Raw genomic sequence first — 13561 nt, 5'->3', positions numbered from 1 at the left:
AGGCTGACGCCTCCAAGTACCGGCTGGGGGCTGGGGAAGCAGGTGCAGTCTTGCGTGCTGTGGGCTGAGGCCGAAACTGGGGTCAGGATCGCTTGTTTGGGGGAGACTCAGCAGCTACTTTCCCAGGCTTGCCTGTCTCCCTTCTCAGTGTGTGCCCGGAAAATGCTCAGCACAGAGGAGAAGACAGAGAAGAAGGAAACACGACCGACCGTCCTGGTGAGCGAGAAGTGCGAAAACGGAGCAGGGGAGGCAGAAGGGGAGGCAGGGGAGGCAGGAGAGGCACAGTAGGGAGAGGCCACCTGTCCCAGAGGGGAGGCCGCCTGGGCCGGCTGACATCTGAGCCCGGAGGAAACATGAGAAGAGCCAGCCCTGGGAGCTCTGGGAAGGTTCCAGGGATACAGACAATTTGGTCGCGGCTGGAAAAGGCAAACATCTGCTCTTCTCTCCTCCCTAACCCTCACTCTCAGAAACTGTCAGAGGGAGAGACAGAAATGCAGAGGGATCAGACACACTTGGCAGAGAACAAGCCCAAATGCGGGGCTGGGGCTGGGGCTGGGGCTGAGACGCCTCCACTCGCCTCACAGCAGATGGCAGGTTCCTGCACAGGCGGCCCCGCCCACAGGCCCCTGTTGCCACAGCAGATGGTGGGACAGTGACAGTCCAGCCCAGGCCGAGCCGGATGGCCGCACAGCGCCTCTGTCCATTCCCAGGCAGATGTGCGCGTTCCCTGATGCCCAAGGACAGTCCTATAACCAGGGGCACCCCAAAGGGAGGGTTCCCCACACTGGCCTGGAAAACCTCGATGCCATCAAACGCTGCTGAAAAATGGCCCTTCCCACCCAGTGGTGCTCTGTGCTCAAAAGCGAAGCTGCGTCTCCGGAGACCCCTGCCCTGCCCATCCCTGCTGTGGCCACCACCAAGAGGAAGCACACTCCGATGGCACCCTGCTTTCGAGGTTCTGATTTAGTTGCCGACTTTTAAATTCAGAAGCTTTCACGTAAACCACTGAGATCTCCGGTTCCTCTGGGAAAACTGGAGGGCTGGTGACACTTGCTGCACACTCCCGTGACGTCCCAGCTGGGCTGAGCAACACCACTCCTTTAGACAGCACGCACTCTCAGCTCCCACAGTCCCACCCAGCCCAGCCAACCCTCTGTGCTACTTGTTTATCCCATGAGTGAGAGAAAGAAAGAGAGGGAGAGACAGAGATAGAGAAATGGCACCTCCAATCCAGTCGCAATGCTGCCCCCAACCCCCGCCCCGCTCACCTGGATCCAGAGCACACCTGAAGCCTGTGTACTCAGGGACTTCTGGGATGGTCTGCCCCACAGCGCATCTTACCACTGTGCCCCATCCAGCCACACCACCCACTCCTTCAAGTCCAATCTGCATCTCTTAGCCTGGCCTGTCTACCCCCTAGACCTCTGATCCTTTCTTCCTGTGCTGACATCCCATGGTCCCTCCTTCCTCTCAGCAACCCTCTCACGGCCGCCCTCTGCAGCCTGCCAACTGTGGGAGCCTCTCCACCCTCCCAGCGGCCACTGTCTGGTTTCACCATTGATGCCGGAGGTCGCAGTCAAGCATCTCACAAAGTTGCCTCCCTCTCCAGAACAGCGTGGCCCTGCCTGGGATCAAGTCTACCTGCAACCCCCCGCCCCATTCTTATCCACAGCAGGACACGTGCTGAACCCCTGGGGCCGAGTGCGCGGAAGCGTGTGCAGCGGTTAGCCATTGCTGTGACGCTGGAGAGCCTGGTCAGAGGACGGGTCTCGGCGGACGGGGCAGAGCCAGCTGGGTGCCACAGACTTTAGTAGCAAGGTGTGCAGTGTGACTCCGTGTTGCTCACGCACAGCAGCAAGACCGCAGATGGATCTGCTGCAGATTAGGGAGGAAGACCAACAAACTGATCCCTCACCATGGCGAGTCTAAGAGAAACTGGGCTAAAACCCTGGGCACATAAGGCCCGGCCCCCTCTGCCGAGTGCCTGGGCTCCCCATCTCCTCCTGTGTGCAACTGCTCTGGCGACGCCCCAGCCCTGCAGCACTGTCATGGATCACCATGACAACCACACCCTCTGCACACCAAGGTCTGTCAATGCAGCTGGCCCCTCGGAACTGCTTGGAGAACTTTCCTATTTAACTTTCAAGAGACAATAGTGGATTGACCACGAGGCAGAAATTATATTCTTAAGGGACAAGAGAAGTGAAACTTCTTATAATGAAGATTATTCTCACTGGCTATTTCTTTCCTTTTTATAAATTATTTATCTATCATTTTTTAAAATTTGCTATAGGGCACATGTGCTCATGGTGGGAGGTGGGGGGAAGAAAGTGAGAAAGCAAAGCACCAGGTCCAGGAATTGAACCACAGTCAACCATATGGGAGTCCAGGACCTTAACCACCATGCCAACTGCTAGTCCCCCTCCCCCAGCTGTTTCTTGAGTTGAGCACCAGAAGACGATGGCTGGCATTTAATCCCATGTTTACATTAGAACCAGGATACAAGTGGGGATCTACTCAGTGAGATGCGGGGAAAGTGAAGCATATTGAGGAGACAATGAATGCCCGGATCCTCTTATTAACTCCAAAACGGGTGACAAGGGGGGATCTACTCAGTGAGATGCGGGGAAAGTGAAGCATATTGAGGAGACAATGAATGCCCGGATCCTCTTATTAACTCCAAAACACGCCCACCACAGAGCACAGCAGTGACGTCATGAGATCAGAGGTCTCTGCTCAGACGTGGGCGCGCTCTCTCCGCCACGTGACCAAACGCAGTGAGGGATTCGGATCCATGAAAAGTGCACCTCGGGACCAGCAGTTAGCGTAGTGGCTATGTCGCTGGACTCCCACATAGTCGACCGCAGTTCAAGTCCCAGATCTGGTGGCTTAAACTCACGCCGGGCGCGTGTGCATGCCCAAGATCCCGAGAGAATGGAGAAGGGATTGCGGCGTGGCCATCCCCCCCCTGGGGAGTGATTTCCTGCTTTCTGTCTCTCTGTCTCTGTCTATCTGGAGAGCACATGGGCCCTATGCAAAAACCTCTCCCCCCTCAAAAAAAAGTGCACCTCTAACCCCCCAGGGCACTTCTCGTGAACTCTGAAACCTCTCCCCATCCTTCGAGATGTCCATATGCCTTCTGCTCTCCTCCAAAGTGGTAACCTCCCCACGGTTTCTGACCTTGGGCAAGTTGCTGAATCTCTCTGAAACTTAGCTCCTTGTTCCTTTAAAGTCCTCATGTGTTTGAGACCAGAACGAGAGAACGGCAGCAATAAAACATAAAGAAGTACCTAATAGGGGTCTGCAGGTGGCATGGAGGTGAGGGCGCTGAGTCCCCCACATGGCCGACTTCAAACACTCCAGCACATGTGCATGCAGGCCCAAAATCCCAAGAGGAGAATGGAGGAAAAGGGATTGTGGCATGAGCCATCCCCTCTGAGGGTTGCCTCCTCACTTTCCCTCTCACTCTCTCTCTCTGTCTCTCTGGCAAGTACACATACCCTATGGCAAAAGCCAAAAAAAAAAAGAAAAGAAAAAGTCAAGGGTCACTTAATATTTAGTCAAACTATCAAAGTATAGGCCCAGCTTGTATGTGGCAGATGTGACAAAGAGCTGGAACCCATGAACCACAACAGTCTGAGTGCCTAGGACAGGCGTGAAAACACCCAGGCGCACACACAAACACGCCCAGAATACTGGTGGGCTTGGAGGACTAGGAAGGGACCACGGAGTGACTAAGTCATGTGTCTGTCTCCCTGTCTCTCCCTCTCCCTCCCTCCCCCCCCTCCCTCTCTCTCTCTCTCTCTCTCATGAGTATACTGTCATGGGGCCAGCAGGTGACATGGTGGTTAACGCACTGAATCCCACATGGCCAGAGATGGTTTGCATCCCAGGCCCAGCAGCATGAGAATCACAAGCAGATGAAAACAGGTTGGCAGGGGAGGAGGGGAACATCATGTTTGAAGAGGGAGGGAAAAGTAGACTCCTATCATAGTAAAGATAAAAAGTTGCCAGTAGTAAAGTTACAAAATAACACTAATTACGGGAAGCTGGCAGGTGGCGAGGTGGTCACGGTGCTGAACTCCCACATGGCCTATTGCGGTTCGGATCCCAGATCTGCCAGTTTGCCTTCTCACTTTCCCTTTCTATCTCTCTGGTCAAATTGAAAAATAAATAACAATAACAAATAAAATTTTAAAAATTCCTTAGGGGGGAAAAAAGTTAATACTAATTATAACGTCATGTTAATGAGAGATTACACACCATAATATGCAATGTATAACACAACATAGCATAATATGGGGACAGCTGCAGGAGTTCTGCTTCTGTATTTGCCTTGGGGCAGGTGCATGCACCAGACAGAGAGAGACAGAGACAGAGACAATGAGAGGGAAAGTGAGAAATCACCCCCCAGGAGGGATGGCCACGCCACAATCCCTTCTCCTCCATTATCTCAGGATCTTGGGCACCCACACGCACACACTCGTGCCCGGCATGAGTTTCAAGCTACTAGCTCTGTAACTCGAACCATGGTTGGCCATGGGGAGTCCAGCAACGTAAGGACTACACCATCTGCTGCGCCCAGTGCCTGTCTTTTACCTACGGTGTGACCTTGGGGCAGGTGACTTAACCTCACTGAGCCTCCGCTCTCCCATCTGAGTGAAGATAACTGTAGAAATACCCCGAGGTTCCTTCAGGAAGGTGAAGCATATGGAGGACACAGACCTAGCCAGGGCCGCTCACCACCAGTGTCAGTCTCTGGGCCCTTCCTGGTCAGCACTGTCTTGGCAATAGAAAGCAAAAGGCACCATTTCCACACATCATGGTGTGTTAAACGCCGACATTCCAAGTCGGCCCACGGCCTCTCCCGTGTTCCCGGCAGCCCCGCCAGCACAGTCTCCGGCCACAGCCTCTGGGCTGACTCAGCTTCTGGGACAGATTAGCATGTCAATCTCAGTGGCAATTACGGGCTATTCCCTGAGTGGACACTGCAGAGAAGTCCACAGGCCATAGCAGCGTCTCTTCTAGACGTCTCTAAGTGTCCGAGCCACAATTAGAGGTCGGCTTAATTCCATGGAGATGCCGGAACAAGCAGAGAGACCATTTGACTGGTGATCGATTTTCCCAAGTGACAGACGATTATTCTAATTACAGAAGGGATTTCTTTCTTCCCAAATTGCTAACACATTCCTCCAAACGATGCCTCACCTGATGCAATGACAGTCCCAGCCCAGAGGGTGTTCTCTATGCTCAAGCTCTCACTGATCGGAGGGTCGCTGTCCTCCTGGAAGAGACCAGACACACATTCACCCACCAGGTTTCCAGCAGAATCCATGGCCATTCCTAGCCCACACGTCTCCAGACCACAAGACGAGGGCCCGGGCCGAGGAAACCAGGGCTGGTTCGGCAGCCAACAGCCAAGCAGAGGGCCAAGCACCCTCAGTTACCCTTCCTGGGGTTGTCTTCTCCTGTGGGCACCTGGTGAAAGCGCTTAGAAGGGCAGGTCTCTGACTCTGGAGGGAGGCTTACAAAGTACAAGCAAAGGCAGGGCACGTCACCAGGCTCTCTGCTGGGCTTGCGGAAAGAGAATGTGGACACCTTCCACTGTGCTGTCCAGTGCTCCTAAAGTAACTAGAACCTCAATTTAACTACCATTCTGAAAGGTCTGGACGTGGCTTTAAAAGTTCTCAAAATGGCAGGTAAGATTTTTACAAATTTAAGAGGACAGACGCATCTGAAAGAGACAGAAGCCCAACTGCTTTCAGACGTCAGGGTTAGCACCAACCACAGTGACTCCGGGTTGTTGGGTAATATAAGTGGCTCCGAGGCTGGAAAAGAGCCCCAGTGTGTCAACCTCACTGAGAAACAAGATGTCAGCTTCTGAGGGCCAGCAGGTAGCATGGTGGTTGGGACACTGGACTCTCACACGCCAACTGTGGTTCAAGTCCCAGACCCGCTGGCTTGCTTTCTCTCTCTCTCTCTCTCTCTCTCTCATCAAATTGAAAAATAATACTAACTAAAATTAATTCTTAAAAGAAAAAAAGATGTCAGCTTCCCACGTGGGGCCCATTAAGGTGACCTCACTCCCCACCTGGCACCGAGCCGCTTCCTGACAACACTTTTCTGCAAGCCTTCACCACCAACATGTTAGCACTGGGCCGAGGTCTACATTAAGGTAAGCTACTTACGCGGGTGAAAGTCCCCACGAAGTTGTGAATGTCAATATTCGGCTCTTCTGCATACACATATGATCGAATCTGAAGAAGATCCTGTTCAACAAAGGAAACATTGGGAGTTAAAACAAAGTCGGTCCATGATTCACGATTTCAGGAGGCACCTGCTCTTTCTCAAAAGCAACTGCACTTCCCAAACAGAGCAAACAGGCTCTCAAAATTACAGAGAGGTGGGAAGAAGACCAAACTTCTCCAATAAGTAAATGTAAGAGTTGCTGCATGCTGTACAACAGCCCGTGGCCTGTTAGAAGAGTCTGCAGGGAAGACGCCTATTTATCTTATAACTCACCACTTTCTAAACTTGACGGTTCAGCTTATGCCATACAATATGAGTACTTTTTTTTTTTTAAGTTTTTTTAAAAAGAATTTTTTATTGGGCCAGCAGGTGGCATGGTGGCTAAGGTGTTGGAATTCCCACATGGCTGGCCATGGTTTGAGTCCTGGACCTGGCAGCTTGCTTTCTCACTCTCCCTCTCTCTCTCTCTGTCTTTCTCTGGCAAAACTCATGTGAAAAATAATATTAACAATAATAATAAATATATAACTCTTAAAAAAAAAGATTTATTTACTTTTATTCATTCATTTATTTTATTTTAATTTGACCAGAGAGATACACAGAGAGAGAGAGAAAGAGGGAAAGTGACAATGCAAGCCACCAGGTCCATGACTCGAACCATGGTCAGCCATGTGGGAGTGCTCACCAAGCCACCTGTTGGTCCCAATATTAGTACTCTTGAAATGAAAGACTCCACTAGAGTCTGGCTTCTAAGACTTGTTTATACTAATGAAAACACTTGTTTATTTGACAGATGGTTACTGGGCACCTCTTCTGTGCGAAGTCCTGGAAAGGGCTGCACAAGCAAAGATACGCATCATATCCACGAGAGGGCGACCATGGAAAACAAAACAAAAGCCGACGAGGACAGAGAGAAACTGGAGCCTTTGTGCACACTATTGATAGGAACGCGAAACAGCGAACCACTGTGGGAAACAGTGTACGATGCTTCCTCGAAAAAAATCAGACACAGAATTGCCTTATGGTCCAGCGATTCCACTTCGGCATGTACACCTTCCTATGAGAACTGAAAGTAAGGACTCAAGGAAGTCCCGGCACACCATGTGCGTTATTCAGAGTGGCCAACAGGTAGGAGCAACGCAGGTGTCCACCGACAAAAGAACTGAGCCGCAAAATGTGGTATGTCTGTAAAATGGAATATTACTCAGCCCTAAAAAAGGAGAGAATTCTGACATGCAACAAGGGGGATGAACTTTGAGAACAGTACATAAGTGAAATAAACCAGTCATAAAAAAGATACTATTATACTATGTGATTCTATTTAGATGAAGAATCCAGAGTAGGCAAATTCGGAGAGATGAAAAGTGAATGGTTGTTGTCAGGGACTATGGGAAGGGCATGGGAAGCTATTGTTTAATGGAGCAGAGCTCCAGCCTGGCAAGATCAAAGAGTTCTGGAGGTGGGTGGTGGTGATGGGAGCCCAAGAAGATGAATGTATTTAAGCCATAGGACTGTAAGAGTTAAGATGGAAAATTTGGTGTGAAGTATATTCTAGCATTTGAAAAACAAAAACAAAAGAAGTGCCACCTCAGACAGATGGTGAAAGAGCACAGGAGAAAGCTGTATTCCACACAGAAGATGCTGGGCCAGTTTCACAGATGCACTGCTCAAGAGAAGCCTGATTCCACAGGGCCACTGCGGTTCGAATCCCCAGCAAGCCAACCCAAAACACTGAGCATGCGCGTGGGTGCCCGAGAGCTGCTGGGCTGGAGAGGGCTGGAGGAGGGGACTGTCATGTCACCAGACTCTGAAGGGTGCTTCTCTCTCTGTCTCCCTCTCTCATATGCACATGCTCTATCATGAATACAGAAAAAGCATAATGTGCAAAGTGACACAAGCCAGGGACACTCAGAGGACACATTTTGATAGCCACATACTTTGGGGCACTCTGCAGACCCAGCAGGGAATGCATGCGTGCTTTGAATCACACAGAAATCTGGGTTTCTGGATTCTCTTTAAAAAACAATGGGGGGAAAAAAAAAAGAACAATGGGGGGAGGGGGCGGCGGGTGGCACGGTGATTAAAGCGCTGTACTCCCACATGGCCAACGTGGTTCTAGCCCTGGACCTACCAGCTTGTTTCCCCACTTTCCCTCTTTCTCTCTCTTTCTCTCTCTCTCTCTCTCTCTGGTCAAATTAAAAAATAAATAAATAATGATAAATCAAATTAAATAGAATAATTCTTTTTCTAAAAAAATGTTTCTATATGTATGTATGTATGTGTGTGTGTATATATATTATATATATATCCATCCATCCAGAGGGGCGGGAGGGCTGGCTTCATGGCACAGTGGTAATGCACTGCTCAAGACACACTGGATCCCACATGGTGACTGTGGTTTGAATCTCCAGCCCGGTCAGCCTGAAACATGCTGGGCATGCACGTAGGTGTCCAAGATCCCAGAGGATACAAACTGGGAGGAAGGAGATCACAGCATGATCAGTCCTGTAGAGGGTGTTCCCTTTCTCTTTTTCTCTCAAGCACACGCATGTGTTCCATCATCAAGAAAGACAAAAACATCAAAAAGTAAAAATCATGTTAGGCAAACTAGGGCCAACAGCACCACTTGGTCACGGTCTGCAGTTGAGTCGAGGCTCCTGCCACCTTCAGGCAGGGCCTGCATGACTGACAACTGGCTGGGGGCGTCCTGTGCACACGAGGGTTTCCTGGACTCTGTGTATTGCTATAAAACGGCCCACAAGGCTGGCAAGTAGTGAGGTGGTTGAGGCGCTGGACTCTCACACGGCCAACCACAGTTCAAATCCTAGACCTGGCAGCCTGCTTTCTCGCTTTCCTTTCTCTTTCTCTGTATCTCTCTCATCAAATTAAATAAGTTAAACTGAATTAATGATTTTTTGTTTTGTTTTGTTTTTTTGTTTTTGGAGAAGTTTTTGTTATAGGGAGTATGTGCTCTCCAGAAAGACAGAGACAGAAAGCGAGAAATCACCCTTCAGGGGGGTGGCCATGCTGCAATCCCTTCTCCACCATTCTCCTCTTGGGATCTTGGGCATGTACACACACATGCCCGGCGTGAGGTTAAACCACCAGGTCAGGGACTCGAACCGCGGTCAACTACATGGAAGTCCAGCGACACAGCCATTACACTAACTGCTGGTCCCTGAATTAATTTTTTTAAAAAAGAATTCAACCTTAATAAATAAATAAATAAATAATAAATTTAGAAAGAGTTCAACTTTGAAGAATGCTTAAAAAAATGGTCCAGGGACATATCAAACCTAAATAGAAAGAAAAGCTACAGAACAACAATACAGACTCATCCCATTTACATAAAAATATGATCTACAGGCCAGCTGGTGGCATGGGGGTTAGGGTGCTGGATCCCACGTAGCCAACCACGCACTTCAAGTCCCGGAGCTGGTAGCCGGAAAAACACTCTTGGTGTGTGTGCATGCATCCCAAAATGCTGAGAGAGAAATGCAGGAGAGGGATTTCAGTCTGGCCATTCCCCCAGGGGGTGCTTTCTCATTTTCTCTCTCTCCAGCATGCACACATGCCCTATAGCAAATTTTTTAAAATTAAAACATAAATAAAAAAGCACAATCCATAAAGAAGTCTGCATTGGGACCAGCAGATGGCGCAAGGGTTACATCACTGGACTCCCACATAGTCGACCACGGTTCAAGTAACAGACCCAGTGGCTTAAAACTTATGCTGAGCATGTGTGCATGCGTGCCCAAGACCCAGAGAGGAGAAGGTTTTGGGCATGCACTCATGTGCACCTGTCATGTTTCTAAAGTTGTTGGAGTTGGGATTTGAACCATGATTGGCCATTTGAACCATGATTGGCCATAAGCTGGCTTCCCTTAGCCCCCGGGAGAATTAGGATTACAGTGTTACCATGCCCCACTGGGGAGTTCTCTCTCTCTCTCTCTCTCTCGCTCTTGCTCTCGCTCTTGCTCGCGCTCGCTCCCTCTTTCCCTTTCTCTCTCTCTCTCATTCTCTCTCTCTCTCTCTTTCTCCCTCCCTCTCTCTCTCTCTCGCTCGCTCGCGCTAGCTCCCTCCCTCCCTCCCTCTCTCTCCCTCTCTCTCTCTCTCTCTCTCTTGTTTGCACGTACACATGAGAGTACATGTACCCTCTGGCAACTAAAAAAATAAAATTAAAAATACATTTGTCAGGACCAGCAGATGGCGTAGTGGTTACGTCTCTGGACTCCCACGTCGTTGACCAGGGTTCAAGTTCCGACCCAGTAACTTAAAACTCAGGCCGAGAATGTGTGAGTGACGCCCAAAATCCCAAGAGGAGAATGGAGGAAATGGACTGCAGCAATGGCCATCCCCCTGGGGTAATCTCTCGCTTTCTGTCTCTTTCTGCCTCTCTGGTGAGTAAATGTGCCGTAGAGCAAAAATCTCTCTTAAAAACAAACAAACAAACAAAAGACATATAGGGGCTAGCAGGTGGTGTGGTGGTTAAGGGCACTGAATTCTCACCTGGCTAACCACAATTCGAGTCCCAGATTCAGCAGCTCACTTTCTCTCTTTCTCTCTCTCTCTCTCTCTCTCTCTCTCTCTCTCTGGTCAAATTAAAATAATAAAAAGTACAGTTAAATATTAAAAATTATTTTATTTATTTACTTATTTATTTATTTATTTCCAATGGCTGTAACTAAAAATACAGTCAACAAGGGCAGCCCTATAGCCTAGTGGTTAAAGGAGCCAGATCCTTCATGGCCAACCATGGATTGAATCATTGCCCTGGAGCTTAAAAACATGCCAGGTACATGTGTATACATGCCTCAAATCCTGACAAAATGGGAAAATGGAGAAGGGGTCTCAGTGTGACCACACACCACTATGAGTGCCTTCTTTGTCTCTCTGGCAAGCACATGCACCCTCTGGCAATAATATAAATGAAAAAATAAAAATATAGTCAGCACACATTTGCACACTTTTTTGGAAATTTCAAAGAGATGTACAGACAATTATTAAATGAGCTTAGAAGAGGATATACAGTTAGTTGTGTGAATGGAAAATGAACACACTTCTAATGTACATGAGTAATGGTATCTCATGTCATAAAAATGTAAAAAAAAAAAAAAAGAAAATAAAAGCCAACACCAAAAAAGGACAACAAACTCCTTCTGTTTTTCTTGGAGTTTCATGAGCCCTCACTTAAGTGCTCTGTGTAGTTATGGTTCCTCTATTTTTGTGTGTGTGTGTGTGAGGTTTTTGCTATAGGGCACATGTACTCGCCAGAAAGACAGAGAGAGACAGACAAAAAAAGTATTATATATATATATTTATATTTGCATATCATTCAGGTAATCTTTTCATATAATTCTTTTAATCCAGAATTTTATTAAAATGGGACTCTCCCATAGGATTAGCAGAGAGTCATAGCTATGTTGCTGGACTCCCACAGGGCGGACCATAGTTTGAATCCCAGACCCGGAGGGTTGAAACACGCCAGGTACATGTGCGTACATGCCCAAAATCCTAACAGAAAAATGGAGAAGGGATTGCGCCATGGCCATCCCCCCAGAAGGCAATTTCTCGCTGTCTCTTGGTCTCCCTCTGGAGAACGCACCTGCCTTACAGCAAAAAAGCGCTCTTAAAGAAAAGCAGGGGAGGGGCAGTCTCCCACCCAGACTCCCTCAGGCCTACTGAGGCTAAGGGCTCCCTACAATGAAACAATCAAATTGTATCTTTCTTTGAGAACCAGCCCAGGCACGGCCAGAGATGGGGCAAAGTGGCCATTTATCAAGCTGGGTGCTGCTTCCAATGCACCCCCGGGAGGAGGCTGCTACAGCACACGCCAGCATCTCGGCTTCCGGGCTCCTCCGCACTGTCTAACCGTCTCCAAGCCAAGCTGAGGGACAGAATCCTTTCTTTGGCTGACTCTGACCAGGAAGCAAAACCCATCCCCCGATAAAATCAGAGCCCCACGGTTAGATTCGTTCTGTCTCGCAGCATGCCAGGGCCTTCGAAAAGCTCCCAGCGACTCCTAGGCTGCAGTTAGAAACGTGCACCTATGGAATTCCTGGTTTAAAAATTAACAGGGACAATGGTGCTTTCTCACTTTTTATGAGCCATGAAAGATCAGGATTGCAGTGGCCACATTTACTGTTATGGTAACTCCATGAAGACATGCCCACTCCCTCGCGGAATGGAGTCGGGGTGACACACACGCTGTGGCACAGGAGAAGCCTCCAAGTACGCCTGATCCTTCCCCAGGCCACCATGTGGAAGGCAAGCGTCAGCACATTTACTCAACCAAGAGAGAAGGAAGTGAGAAATCGCCCCAAGGGGAATGGCCACGCTGCAATTTCTTCTCCATTCTCCTCTCAGGATTTTGGGCAAGCACACACACCCAATGTTTTTCAAGTTACCGGGTCTGGGAATTGAACTCTGGTCAGCTATGTGGGATCCAGCTGCCCATCCACCATACCACTGGCTGGCTGGGTCTCAGGACACTACTGTGGCCATCCCGCGCCATGCCCACTGCGGCACGCAGTGAGACACAGCAGAAAACACACAGCAGAGCCCGATCACGTGGAGGTGAGCAGTGGAGGTGCAAGGACAGGGTGTCAGAAGACGCCTCTGCTGGGGGCTGGCGGGTGGCGTGGTAAGGGCGCTGGACTCCCACATGGCCAACCACAGACCTGGCAGCTTTCTCACTCTCTCTCTTTCTCTGTCCCTCTCTGGTCAAATTTTAAAATAAACAAAGTTAAATAAAATAATTCTTAAAAAAAAAAAAAAAAAAAGATGATGCCTCTGCTGAGGACCTGGGGTACACTGCCCAAGAGAAGGGGGGGATGCCCAGCCGGGCAGACCTCTGGGGTATGAGGGCTCCTGGTGGAGGCAACAGCAAGTGTAAATACCGAAGGCTGAAATGTGCCTGACCAAGCAGAGGTGAGAGAGGAGGGGGCAGGGGGACAGAAGGTGACAGTAGGGACTGCAGAGCCCAGTCCCGGGGACAGAAGCCCCTGGAGGCTTTGCACAGAGGCCCAGGCTCTGGCTTCCCTGTCATTTCTGGCTGGACATCTCATCCAGGTTTCTTATGCTCTTAGGCTTCCCGCGAAGGCTTGCTCCCTGCAGGCGGGGTCTGCACCCCCACGTTCCCCACCAGCCCACTTCACAGGTGACATCCATGTCTGGCCCCAAGGGCAGCTGGGTCTGAGGACCAGGCTATGCCTCAGAGGCTAGTGTGCACTTCAGTGGGGTGAGCTACTCACAGCAGCAGTGGGCAGCCTCTGCGTGCAGGCCACAGGGAGCCTCAGCTTCCAGGCCGTCT

The 13561-nt window shown here is 49.6% G+C and overlaps 1 protein-coding gene across 1 annotated transcript in view; it reads right to left on the bottom strand.

Moving 5' to 3' along the window:
• Nucleotides 1-13561, bottom strand: part of ATP9A (ATPase phospholipid transporting 9A) — a gene marked incomplete in the record, with an annotated part of 136893 nt that overhangs the window by 70907 nt on the left and 52425 nt on the right. Inside the window, 3 exon segments of the mRNA XM_027775056.1 lie at nucleotides 5209-5284; nucleotides 6189-6269; nucleotides 13503-13554. Of these exon segments, the coding sequence (XP_027630857.1) occupies nucleotides 5209-5284; nucleotides 6189-6269; nucleotides 13503-13554 (209 nt within the window).

This window comes from Tupaia chinensis, unplaced genomic scaffold, assembly GCF_000334495.1.
Source record: "Tupaia chinensis unplaced genomic scaffold, TupChi_1.0 Scaffold000049_1, whole genome shotgun sequence".
NCBI classification, from domain to species: domain Eukaryota; kingdom Metazoa; phylum Chordata; class Mammalia; order Scandentia; family Tupaiidae; genus Tupaia; species Tupaia belangeri.
This window is presented reverse-complemented; position numbering and strand designations above follow the sequence as displayed.